General features: G+C 49.6%; 1 protein-coding gene across 1 annotated transcript in view; it reads right to left on the bottom strand.

The window, feature by feature from the left end:
• Window positions 1-3,561: 3,561 nt before the first annotated feature.
• GHR (growth hormone receptor) overlaps window positions 3,562-12,101 on the bottom strand; it is a 186,232-nt gene continuing 177,692 nt past the window's right edge. The window contains exons 8-10 of the mRNA XM_087815278.1: window positions 10,915-11,002; window positions 6,793-6,862; window positions 3,562-6,486 (exon numbers count right to left, since the gene is read on the bottom strand). Of these exons, the coding sequence (XP_087671404.1) occupies window positions 5,518-6,486; window positions 6,793-6,862; window positions 10,915-11,002 (1,127 nt within the window). The 3' untranslated portion in view covers window positions 3,562-5,517. The remainder of the gene's footprint in view (window positions 6,487-6,792; window positions 6,863-10,914; window positions 11,003-12,101) is intronic.

Here is a 12,101-nt window from a genome sequence, read left to right on the forward strand (position 1 = left end):
GCCGACACCTTTTTGAATTAGCGTTTTGAATTTCTTTGGTAAGTAACCAGAAGTGGAAATCCTGGGTCATAAGGTAGTTCTATTTATACTTTGGATATTAACCCTTTATCGGATGTATCGTTGGCCAATATCTTCTCTCACCGGTTTTCGTTCTGTTGATGGTCTCCTTCGCTGGGCAGAAACTTTTCAGTTTGAGGTCGTCCACTTGTTTGTTTATTTTGTTTCCCTTTGCCTTTTATTCTTAAAGGACGTCGTATTGAGAAAGTAAGTTTCATGGTATCACATAAAGATGCTTTGTTCCGCTTCACCTCTGTCTGAAATGTAACTTCATTTTGTGCCCGGCCGGCTTGTCTGATCAGAGCTTCCCCAAGGGTTAGTAGGTATAATGTTGGGTTCTCCTTGACCGCATTGTTCACTGTTAAATACATGGGGAAATCATGTTAAATGTGAACGGGCTTTTTGTTTGTTTCCACCTGTAGGAGCCACACTGGGCCAGCACGCTCTCTGGCTCTCCCAGAGGCATCGCCGTGTGGAGCGTTTTCCAAACGTACTCGGTCACAGGGTCCCTCATTCACGAACATTTCGGGGAACAGGTAAGCCCCGGAATACACGTTAGCAGGCTCATCCTGGGCACTGTTAGCTGAGCCAACACCAGAGTTAGTGGTTCACAGGACGACGGAATGCTCCCTAAAGGTTGGAGGGAATCGGGGGGGCTTCGTGGAGGAGACATCTGAGCTGGGCGTGAAGGGTGAGGCCAGCGTCAGCGGGCAGGATTGGCAAGCAGGAGCCTCTCAGCTGGGCCGGGTGGGCATGAGCAAGGGCAGAGATGGGAGGGCGCACACTTTGCCAAGGGAGTGGCAAGCGTCTCTCACTATGTCCTCGAGGGGACCTTCAGGTTCAAGTAAACATCCCCCCGATGACCGCAGACGGCCCAGTGCACTCGGGGGCAGCAAGGACAGGACAAGGCGGCACCAGGATCTGCTCCAGCCGTAGTCACGGCCCAGTCCACGCAGGCTGTCTGTCCAGCTGTCCAGCGTTGTCCTTCCCTCCTCCCCGCCCGACAGCTTCGGTGCAAAGGAAGGGGCCTCGTGTTGGGCACATAAAGGAGTCCCCCAGGTAGCGGCTCGGGTCCCAACCCCACAGGCACTGCTGCCAGCGCCCCATAGGGGACACGCTCAATCAGTCGCCACAGTCGTCCGCAGACGGTCTGTCTCCAGATGCTGCGAGTTCCTCCCCATCCCGATGTAACTTCCCAGCCAGAGGTCATTTTAAACGCGCCAGTTTGCCCGTGTCCCACAGTGGCACAATCGTCGTCTCCGATGCCCACGGGGCAGGGCCAGAGCGTCAGCCGGAGGTCACGTTCTGCAGAAGCTGTGCCCTTACCCTCAGCGCTTAGGGACTGAGCCCGCGGAGGCCAGGGGGCGCCCCGCGCGGGACCTTGAGCCTGGACGTAAGCAACGGCTAGTGACGTGGCGAGGCACCCAGTGTCCAGGCGTCACACTGGGCACACAGGTAAACGCTGCAGCGCACAGGTCTCGGTGCTGGCGTCTCAGGAGCCCGAGCTTACGCGCAGGGGCGCGGGTGGCATCTTCGGGGGACGCTCGCCTGAAGGGACGGGCTGTGCCCTCTGCCACGGAGGTGAGCGGCGGCCTTCCCCGGCTCCCCGAGGACCCGGTGCTGTGACGCACTCCCCGTCAGGGCCAGGAGCCAGTACTGCTGCTCAGGTGCTGGCCCTCGGCTGGGCGGGCGCTGGAGCGGCGTGCTCCCAAACCTCGGGGACCGGGGACATCCTTTCCGAGGAAGAAAGCGGGAACCCGAGGCTCCCGCGGTCCTTCCAGGCGACGGGCCAAAGGCAGCGGGTCGGGAACTGCACTGAGTGCAAACCTCTGGTCTTACGGGAACTCGGGGCAGTTTGTCCTCAACTCGCTAACAGGGCTGACCAACTGCTCAGTGGCCTCCGCAGGGCCACCGCCGACGCCCAGCTCCCGGGCCGCCCCGCACGGGCCTGGGAGCCGCCTGGTGCTGCTGGGGAGGGGCCTGTGCTCCCGGCTTCGCTGCCCCCCAGGTTCCTCCACTCCCCCCTCCCGGCTTCGCTGCCCCCCAGGTTCCTCCACTACCCCCTCCCGGCTTCGCTGCCCCCCAGGTTCCTCCACTACCCCCTCCCGGCTTCGCTGCCCCCCAGGTTCCTCCACTCCCCCCTCCCGGCTTCGCTGCCCCCCAGGTTCCTCCACTACCCCCTCCCGGCTTCGCTGCCCCCCAGGTTCCTCCACTACCCCCTCCCGGCTTCGCTGCCCCCCAGGTTCCTCCACTCCCCCCTCCCGGCTTCGCTGCCCCCCAGGTTCCTCCACTACCCCCTCCCGGCTTCGCTGCCCCCCAGGTTCCTCCACTACCCCCTCCCGGCTTCGCTGCCCCCCAGGTTCCTCCACTACCCCCTCCCGGCTTCGCTGCCCCCCAGGTTCCTCCACTACCCCCTCCCGGCTTCGCGGCTCCCCCAGGTTCCTCCACTACCCCTCCTGGCTTCGCTGCCCCCCAGGTTCCTCCACTACCCCCTCCTGGCTTCACTGCTCCCCAGGTTCCTCCACTACCCCCTCCCGGCTTCGCGGCTCCCCCAGGTTCCTCCACTCCCCCTCCTGGCTTCACTGCTCCCCAGGTTCCTCCACTACCCCCTCCCGGCTTCGCGGCTCCCCCAGGTTCCTCCACTACCCCCTCCTGGCTTCACTGCTCCCCAGGTTCCTCCACTACCCCCTCCCGGCTTCGCTGCCCCCCAGGTTCCTCCACTCCCCCTCCTGGCTTCGCGGCTCCCCCAGGTTCCTCCACTACCCCCCCTCCTGGCTTCGCTGCCCCCCAGGTTCCTCCACTACCCCCCCTCCTGGCTTCGCTGCCCCCCAGGTTCCTCCACTACCCCCTCCTGGCTTCGCTGCCCCCCAGGTTCCTCCACTACCCCTCCTGGCTTCGCTGCCCCCCAGGTTCCTCCACTACCCCCCCTCCTGGCTTTGCTGCCCCCCAGGTTCCTCCACTACCCCTCCTGGCTTCACTGCTCCCCCAGGTTCCTCCACTACCCCCTCCTGGCTTCGCGGCTCCCTCAGGCTCCTCCACTCCGACCTCCCCGCCTCCCTCCTGGCTGACTTCCTAGCTGCCCCCGTGGTGACCAGGAGCTGATGTGTGACTGGGGGGGGAGAGCTCACTTCCTCCTGCAGGTGACAGGCTCGAGCTAGAACTGCGGCCTGAAGACTCAAGCGCCACCCTCCCTGTTCACCCGCCCACACCCGTCACGCAAACCCTAACAGCACCCACAGCGTGGTTCTGAGAGCCTCTTGGGGCACAGTCCCTGCAGGTCAGCAGCGGGTTAGAGTTCGGTTCCCGTTTCCTCGCAAAAAGAAAGGCAAGGAGCTGTGTGCCCTGCGGCCACGTATCCCAGCACAGAACAAGTCTCCACGCCCGCCCGTGGCAAAGAGTTTAAACCCACCACGCTCAGGTCCCCTTGCGACACGGAGAACTCGCGGTGTGCAGCCCGGGCCAGGATGCTTTTCACACGGGTGTCGACAAGGGAGGCACATCATCATGAGTCCAAGAAAATAAATTTATTAAACTTTGAAGGAAAAAAATCCACAGACAAAAAGAAAGTTAAATATAAACTGCAGGACACAACTAGTCATATGAGTAAATAATGGCTTGTGTGGCCAGCAAAGTACCAAACTGACATTCGGAGACTGATTGAGGTATTTGGCTATTTTTGGCGATAGAAATGTTGTCAGCCTATTGTGAAATAGTAAGAGAGTTTTCCCAAACACACAGTTTTAAGTTGAATTAGGTTCTACGTTGATGAAGTTTTATATGAAACTAAATTATGTAGCTCTTATTGAAAACCATAGCAGCAAAGTAGCAGAAAATCTATTAAACGTCTATTACAAAGTAGCATTTGAACTTTAAACACCCAATTCCAGCTTTTCACTGTCCTTGCAAGAAGGAGGGAATTTAAAATGACCAACCGTGAGGCATACTTCCTAAAAAGGTCTGAGCTAAATGGCAAATACTCCTGAAGTTCAAGCTAACTTTAAAGCTGTATTCACCCTTTCAAAAAAAATACTTAAAATGGGAAGTGTTCTTCAGTGAGATAAGAGTCTTCTCTTCTTTATAAACTTTTTGGGGAGCTATCCCAGTGCTCCTAAGAATGATGTTTAGGTTACTAAGGGATTGAACAATAACTCATAAATTACTCGGGCCCCTTGTTTCCCTTCTGAGTACCTGCTCTGAGGCCCATCCCCTCAGTGGGGAAATAAAAACTGATGAAACGCCTTCTTTTACGGCTTTAAACAAACCCTGCACAAGGTGTGGGAGGAAGAAGGCCTCTGCTACTGGCTTGAGTAAACTTGGAGTTATCTGTGGGGATTTAAAGTCTTGCTTCTCCGGTTTCTCGTTACCATAAATAGTACGTGTCTGCCTCTCGGCTGGAGACAAACCGCTTCCCGCACTGCTCGTTCCACTGTCCGGTTGGTCTCGTTCCCACCCGCTTCCACCTACAAAGTGCTCCCTGGGCCTGTTCCCTTCGCGGTGCCCAGGAGAGGGGGCCGCTGCCGGGGTCTGGGGCTCCCCCCCTCCACGTGAACCGCCTTTGATTCCTGCTCCTCCTTGGCACGTGTGCTCTGACACGGACCGAAATGCAGGTCAGGAAGGGCCGTCTGTCTGTCTGCTTTCTGGCTCATGACAAGTTGGCCTGTGCAAACATTTTCAAGTTTTCTAAATGAACAAATATTTGTTTAAAAATTCAGCGAAGGCGAGCATGTCCCACTGATCTGGGCAGTTACAATCTTTGTAGAAGTGTTGAAGGAGCCTGGGGAGGTATAAAAAGGGTTTTGTAAAAAACTAACTTATTTGTTCTCTTTAGGTGCACTGACCAAAGGTGACGTCAGCTTCAGACCGTGCTCGCTCCGCTCTTCAGCCGGGTCCACACGAACCTCGGGACACAGTGGGTGGTGTGGTAGAAAACAGCCATGCTTGAAGTGTGAATTATTAAAAATATCTTTATCAATTTCATGTCAAAATAAAGTTTACATATCCAAACTATTTTTTGTTCTCTTACCTATAATTTTAGCTCCGGATCACGTAAAAAAAAAAATCAACCTGTGCTATAATTCGCATTAGATTCTCCCGAATTGCAAAAGCCACCTGATTTTTCGCTTTTTCAAAAAGCATGATTTACTCTACATTGAAGACACAGCCATTCGAAGCTCACATCACAAAATTAACACCCACGACAACCAGACAATCACTGCCACTGGACGGTCTTGGAGACGATTCTTTAAAGTATTTACAATTCACAACAGGAATATCTATCCGATTAAGCGGTCGGCTTTTTTTTTTAATATCGCGTTTCCACATTTCAGGAAAAGGCATTTGGAATCCACACGCCCCCCGCCCCCACCGGCCCGAAAGGTTTCGCCGTCGTTTTGGTTTAAGCATTCGCCCCAGCCCTGCGGGCCGTCGGATGCCCCGCTCGGCCTGGCGGCCCGGCCGCGGCTAGGGCATGATGTTGTCCAGCTGGTCGGCGCTCACGTAGCCACAGGCCGAGAGGAACTCCTTGTCGGGCCGGGGCGACGCGGTGGCGTTGAGGATCAGGCCCTGCGGGGACTGGACTATGTGGATGGAGGTGTAGTCTGGGACGGGCGTCTGGGAGCCCGGCGCCCCTCCTGCCGCCCCAGGCCTCCGAGCAGTAGTGGTAAGGCTTTCTGTGGTGATGTAGGTGTCCTCCTGGTTAAAGCTTGGCGCCCCCCGCGCCCCCAGCTCCCCGGGCGGGGCCCCGGCGATGCACTTGGTGGCGTCCGCCTCGCAGAAGTAGGCGCTGTCCGTGAGGAAGTTTGCTTGGCAGGGGGCGCCCACCTCGGGATGCGCGGCGCACGGGGTTGTCCCTGCCTTATGCTTTTGGCCCGGGGAGAGGACCACACTCCCTGCTGGCGTGATGTCGCTTACCTGGGCGTAAAAGTCAATGTTTGCCACTGAACTCGGATTGCTCAGCTGAGGATGGGCGGCTTGGTGGGTTGACTCAGTTTCCCCAAAAAGTGGTCTTGGTTTGTCTTCCTGGGCGAGGCCAACACCGGGCTCCTGCGCGGCAGGGGCCGCATCCCTCGGCGGCGGGTCGGTCCGGTTCTTCGCGTCAAGGCACAAGAGATCTGCTTCCCCCTTTAACCTCTGGGGCTGCGCGGCCTCCGAGGCACCGTCGCCCAGGTCACTGGCCTGGAAGTCGGCCTCCAGGATGTCAGGGTCGTAGCAGCTGGTACGTCCCGAGTCGTCATCCTTCGCCCCAAGGATGTTAAGTAATTTCTGATGGTCGTCGCGGAGAAGCCTGTCTGTGTCGGACCCGTCCGTCTTCTCATCAGGGTCGTCGATATCCAGCTCAATGAACTCAACCCAGGAGTCGTCGTTGCAGAATTCAGGCTTGCAGCTGTCGTGAACGGCTAAGATTGTGTTCACCTCCTCCAGTTTCCCTTCCTAGGACACAGAGAAAGGGAAGATCTATGAAAAGCAACGCGCAGTGGTTCAGGGGGTTAACAAGTAACACTAAGGGACTAAGTACAGTTACGATACAGACAACAGTAACAGAACCATATAATAAAAAAGGCAGATTAGGAAAGAACTTGTAAATACGTAACACATAATTTTAACAGATGTAACATTAAAAACATTTTTTCTCCAGAAGAGGTACATGTAGCTCGCAAAAGCCCTCAACACAAGACAACGTTCTCCAGGTGTCACTGAATTAAATTAGTGTTATCGATAAGTTAGATTATTAATTACCTTGAAGAGGCCTGGATCGATTCCTTTAATCTTTGGAACTGGAACTGGGGGCAGAATCAGCATCTTAATCCTTAAAGACAATTAAAATTTTGGTTTGATGTATCTTAAAAGTTGCACATTCCTTATTTCAAAAGATAGAAATAAACTATTGGTGGCACAATTACTTAGTTCAAATATCCTGGTACTTTGTAAGTAGAATATGAGGCAGAGAAGGGAAATATCAAGCAGTGGATGACAAGGAAAAAACAACAGTAGAACAAAAAACCAAAATAACAACAACAAAAGGCCCTTATCTGAAGTCAATTTAAATAAAATGTGGCTTTCCTGTACTCTTTTTTTTTTCCTTAATGTCTTTTATTGGCAGCCAGCTAGTATTTGGGAGTGAGAAATTTGGTTCCATCTAAAGCCAATTTCCATTTCAGTTATAAGCAAGGTAATTTTAAAGCACATTTCACCAGTAATTAGCAGAGAAAAGGCAGGAAGGTGGGAGGAAGGGAGAGAAAGGAGGAGGGAGGGAGGGAGGGGCGCCAATCCACATGGAGCCAAATTAGGGTGGGCTGGGTAAGTCTGCACCACACAGCTCACATTAATTATAAAATTATATAAGATGATCTCATTAACCATGGTGTCCCCTACAGGGTTCATTTCAGATGCAACAGATTAAATATGAACTATTTCTAGCCAATCAGTATGGATTTATATACACAATTCTATGATAAATTTAAATTTTGTTCCAAAAATTTAGATTATTTTTTGACCATAATTCATTTCAATGTCTGTGCTGCTTGTTTTGTGCCTCACTGAATCACCAGCACTTAGAATAATCCCTGGCACATAGGAGACGCTCAACAAACATTTAAATTTAAATAGATCATTTATCTATTTTCTTACTAGTGTAACTAGAGCTTGTTTTAAAATCAACACTGTAGCTCTAGAAAAAAGCTCAGAGATTAAAAATTCCAACCAACTCATTTTATTGTTAAAACAAAAAAGCCCTAAGTGTCAGAGATGTCACGATGGGGCAGGGATGGTACCTCACTTTTGGGTATCAGCTGATATTCCACTCCATGTGAGTGGCAGTCTATTTGATGGGGAGCCCATTTTCTGAATATTTCGATTGCTTTTTTTACCTAACCTATCTCTAAATGAATACTTTCAATGTTCAAACATACAAAAATGTAACATAATCCCAATCATAGGAAGCAAAGATCCCCAAATGTCTAGTGCTTGATTTTTATGCATGCCTCTCTTTGATCAAGAGGATGGCCCACGGAAGCACACGTGGGTAGTTAGCTTTCTAGGGTTGTGGTTGGCTTTACACCACGGTGCCCAGTCCTATGGCCTCTGGGGCCCACGAAGGTCATGCACGTGAATGAAACAAGACAGCTGCAATGCCACAGGGAGGGATGGAGATGGTGACAAGCCAGAGGGCCCACGCCCTTCCCAATGGGACAGCTGGCCCCTGCCTTGCGTATGTTGCCATGGGTCCCACCAACCCAGTTTCACTAGATCTTTCAGTTTTTAAGGATAATCTGGAAATCTGAATTTCTGTGTGAAAATTCCCTGTTTTGTAAACACTTTGTAGCAAAATCTTTGCTTCAAAATCAAAACAACATCCAATAACAAAACAGGGTCTGCAGCAGAGCTCTTTTTTCCATTTGCCCTGCTTTATGCCGATTCCTTTCTTTCGTTCCCGATTAGGAAGAGCTGGAGGCTGGGGGTGAGTCACATGGTGGGGTCCACAGAGTCTGGGATAAAGACAACCTCGGCGTGAAACCGTGTCTGTGACTTTGCTATCATTTTATTTAAATCCAAATTACAATACAAGTTTTTGCTAGAGTTGACTCAGTTACCTGGATTTAACAAAAGGAGTGGCTTGGATAGTGGACTCAAAACTTCTAGCAAAGCAAAGACACGGAGGACCTGAAGCCCTTCACAGCCTCAGGTTCTGGGAAGACGGACACAGCACCTCGTTCTGACGCCCATTTTATTTAATTTTATTTTTTTAAAATAAATATATCTTTATTAATTTCAGAGAGAGGAAAGGAGAGGGAGAGATAGAAACACCAATGATGAGAGAGTCATTGATCAGCTAGCCCGCAACTCAGGCATGTGCCCTGACGGGGAATTGAACCCTGATCTCCTGGATCCTAGGCCGATGCTCAACCGCTGAGCCACGCCTGGCCGGGCATGTCCATTTTAATTGTTAGAACCACATGTTCCCTCCGCGCCTGCTGACAAATGGTCTACCATTTCCTGCTTCCATTAAAACATGGACATTTAGGAAATGATAAGGATTTTTATGGGCAAATGAAAGGAAACAGTTAATTCTTTTCTATAAAGAACTTACTTTGGCACAGGAAATTTGGAGGTACAAAAAAAGATTTCTGAAACTGTTATGATTTGGTGATTTTGACCAAGTTTTATAGTTAAGAGCTATATTATTCCTAGAAAATGCTCTTTGGACAGAGGTTAATAAATATGTTTTGAAATCCCATTTCTTGAGAGTACTGTGTTTTCTTTGAAATATTATTAGCTAATATATTTAAACTACGTAACAAATTTATTTAGCTTTCCCAACGACTCAAAATCGGCAGCTAATGTTGAGAAGAAATTACTTCATATACATCGTGGTTTTATCAGCTGCAGATACATATAAACTAGCCCTTCAACTGTACAGAGCAATACATTCAAGTTAATCAACAGAATAATCTGGCTCCTCTGTTGTTGTTAATACTAAATATATGAATTACTTAAAGTTCTAAATTTTTTTTTTTTTTTTTACTAATTATTCACCAAAGAAGTAATAGTTGTGTTTGTAAAATGGAAATGTTGCTAGGAAGTTGGGTGCAAAATGAACTTCTGCAGAGGGAATGTGCTCTCCCACTGGCTGACTTCATAAAACTGGAGATGACACTGTCTTAACAAGAGCCCTTCCTGCATTCACCGGAGGCTTAACGCGCTTGGCTCTCTAGAACTCCAGATCCTGAGGATCCTTCCTTCTACCACAGTTCTCTTCAGATGTTGACAAGTGTTGTACAACATCAAAAACCAGATTAGAAAGCTTTTCCAGTATATTCCCATAGACCCTGTTTGGATGTGTCGATGCCTCTTGGCTTCAGCTGGAGAACTTGTCCTCTGTTCTAGGCGAGGGGACCGACTATCGGTTTGCCTGCAACTCAGATTTCCCGGGACACGGAACGTTCGGTGCTAAACCCAGGCAACTCCCAGGCACTCTGGGGGTGCTGGTGACCCTAGTTCTAGGTGAAGGGGCAAGATGGACCCATGGGACTTTAAAAATATTTTAAGTGTAAGAAAACCGGCCATCAGGACTAATATTTTCCCCCTATATATTGTATTAAAATTTCTTGTAGTCTGTATTGAGTTTCTTTCAGGAAGAAAAACAGAATTACAGATCTTACAACTCAAGGGAAATTTAATGGTCATATAATCGAACATAATTACTCATGAGAACATGGAGGCCCCGAGAGGTTAAGGGACTCAAACAAGATAAAACAGAGTGACAGGGTAATACCTGGAACCCAAGTCCTTTAACTGCAAGAGAATGCAGAAAGGAATCTCTTCAAGCTTAGAAAGAATTTTAGTTGTGTTGACAAATGCAGTTGAAATAGCAAAGCATCAGTATCCAAATAACTTAAACAAAACTTGGAATTGCTTGAAACTGCCACGCTAGGAAGTCTAAAGGGTGCAGTAGATTGATTCGCCCAGGTGCCTAGTTTGCTTGCGTGTTAGGACAGAGTCAAGCTCAGCCAAAGGCACAGAGCTACCTATGGTCCCCGAATGAATGTGTCAACGTGCTCAGGACTCTGAGGTGAGGAGGCAGCTCTGCGGAAACAGCCGTGTTAAGGAGGCGCACAGGCCGAGCTGAACAGTCCGTAGCCTCTCAGTGTCCCATGCAAGGCCCCAGGGAGGACCCAGGCGTGGAGCTCTCACTGACGCACACATCAGGGTGGTAAGGGCACAACTGGACATGACGTTTTCCTGGGTTAGTTACAGGCTTCACTCATGGTTTGCAAAAGAAAACACCAAATAACAAACGGAAACACACAGGGAAATCCAAACAACTGGCAAAAACATGAAGGTAGACTACTTCACACCTACCTTTCCTGTTTAGAAAACATGAGTAAAAATATCACGATCAGCCCAAACATTCCAAAGATAATAATTAAGAACCACGGAAACCGGAAATCTGAAATACAGGAGGACAATGTCTCACTCACAGGACTGTGCAGAGTTGAAGTTGACATTTCACTCTTTTTTCCCCCACATAAAAATATCCCCTAATTTGTATGCATCTAGTAAAATCTGCGATTTCACTGATAACCACTGACATAGAATGCAACAGCTTAGAAGCACTTTCTGCGCCAAGCACACTTCTTCAAATCCTTCCACATTAAAAAAATCAAAATAAACGAACAGCGCACAGCTTAAGCACAGTCCACGTCTACGTGAAGAAACCTGCTGTGCACATCTCATGCAGAAAGAGCTCCAGACGGCAGCGCTGCTGGCTGACACGGAAATAATGTCACGGGTTTCTTTTTAAAAGCTGGGCCTAGAGCTTTTATTCTCCAGGCCGAGCATCAGCAGGAGGACGAGGCAGGGTTTTTATTTTTGAATCATGGCGAAGACGTTTTAGACGTGCAGGGCCTACTACTTTATAGCTTTGGAAAACTCCTGGGACAGAGATGATCAGTGGCCCAGCTCCCTCCCTCAGCTTGGTGACCTCTGTCCGAGGCAGACTTGGGGGAATCAGTCTGTACAACTTCTCTGTTATTCCTGAAAACCAGGGCCTTGCAGCTGGTTCCCAGTGCCACCCCCCCCCCCCCACACTGGCAGAGGGTCACAGCGTTTTAATTAGAAAGGACAGGTGGAGTTTACCTAACGCTGCTTCATTAAAATTAGGCCTTTATACTGCAGTATTCTTTCCTCATTTTAATTTCCTTGTTCAGTTATTAAAATCCCCAAGGGAGATGTTACGGGCAATACAAAGAACCACTGGGGGAGAGAATGCCATTTGCATCTGGTGGCATTTATTGTTTTATATCAATGACATGTTCAGAAACATAACATAAAGCTGGTACTTGTTTTTTTGTTTTTTTTTTAACATGGAAGAAAAAAATCAGTTAAAAAAAGCCTATGTTAAGTGAATTAAATGCCATCACAATAAGCTTAAAGGGAGTGTGACAAGTGTACTCTTGAAACCAGAATTTCATTATATCAAATTGTCTGAAACAACAAGCCTGTTAAGTAGAGCTTAGAAAAAAAGTAGAGTTAATAGACATTTTCGA

This window comes from Miniopterus natalensis, chromosome 3, assembly GCF_054644295.1.
Source record: "Miniopterus natalensis isolate mMinNat1 chromosome 3, mMinNat1.hap1, whole genome shotgun sequence".
NCBI lineage: Eukaryota > Metazoa > Chordata > Mammalia > Chiroptera > Miniopteridae > Miniopterus > Miniopterus natalensis.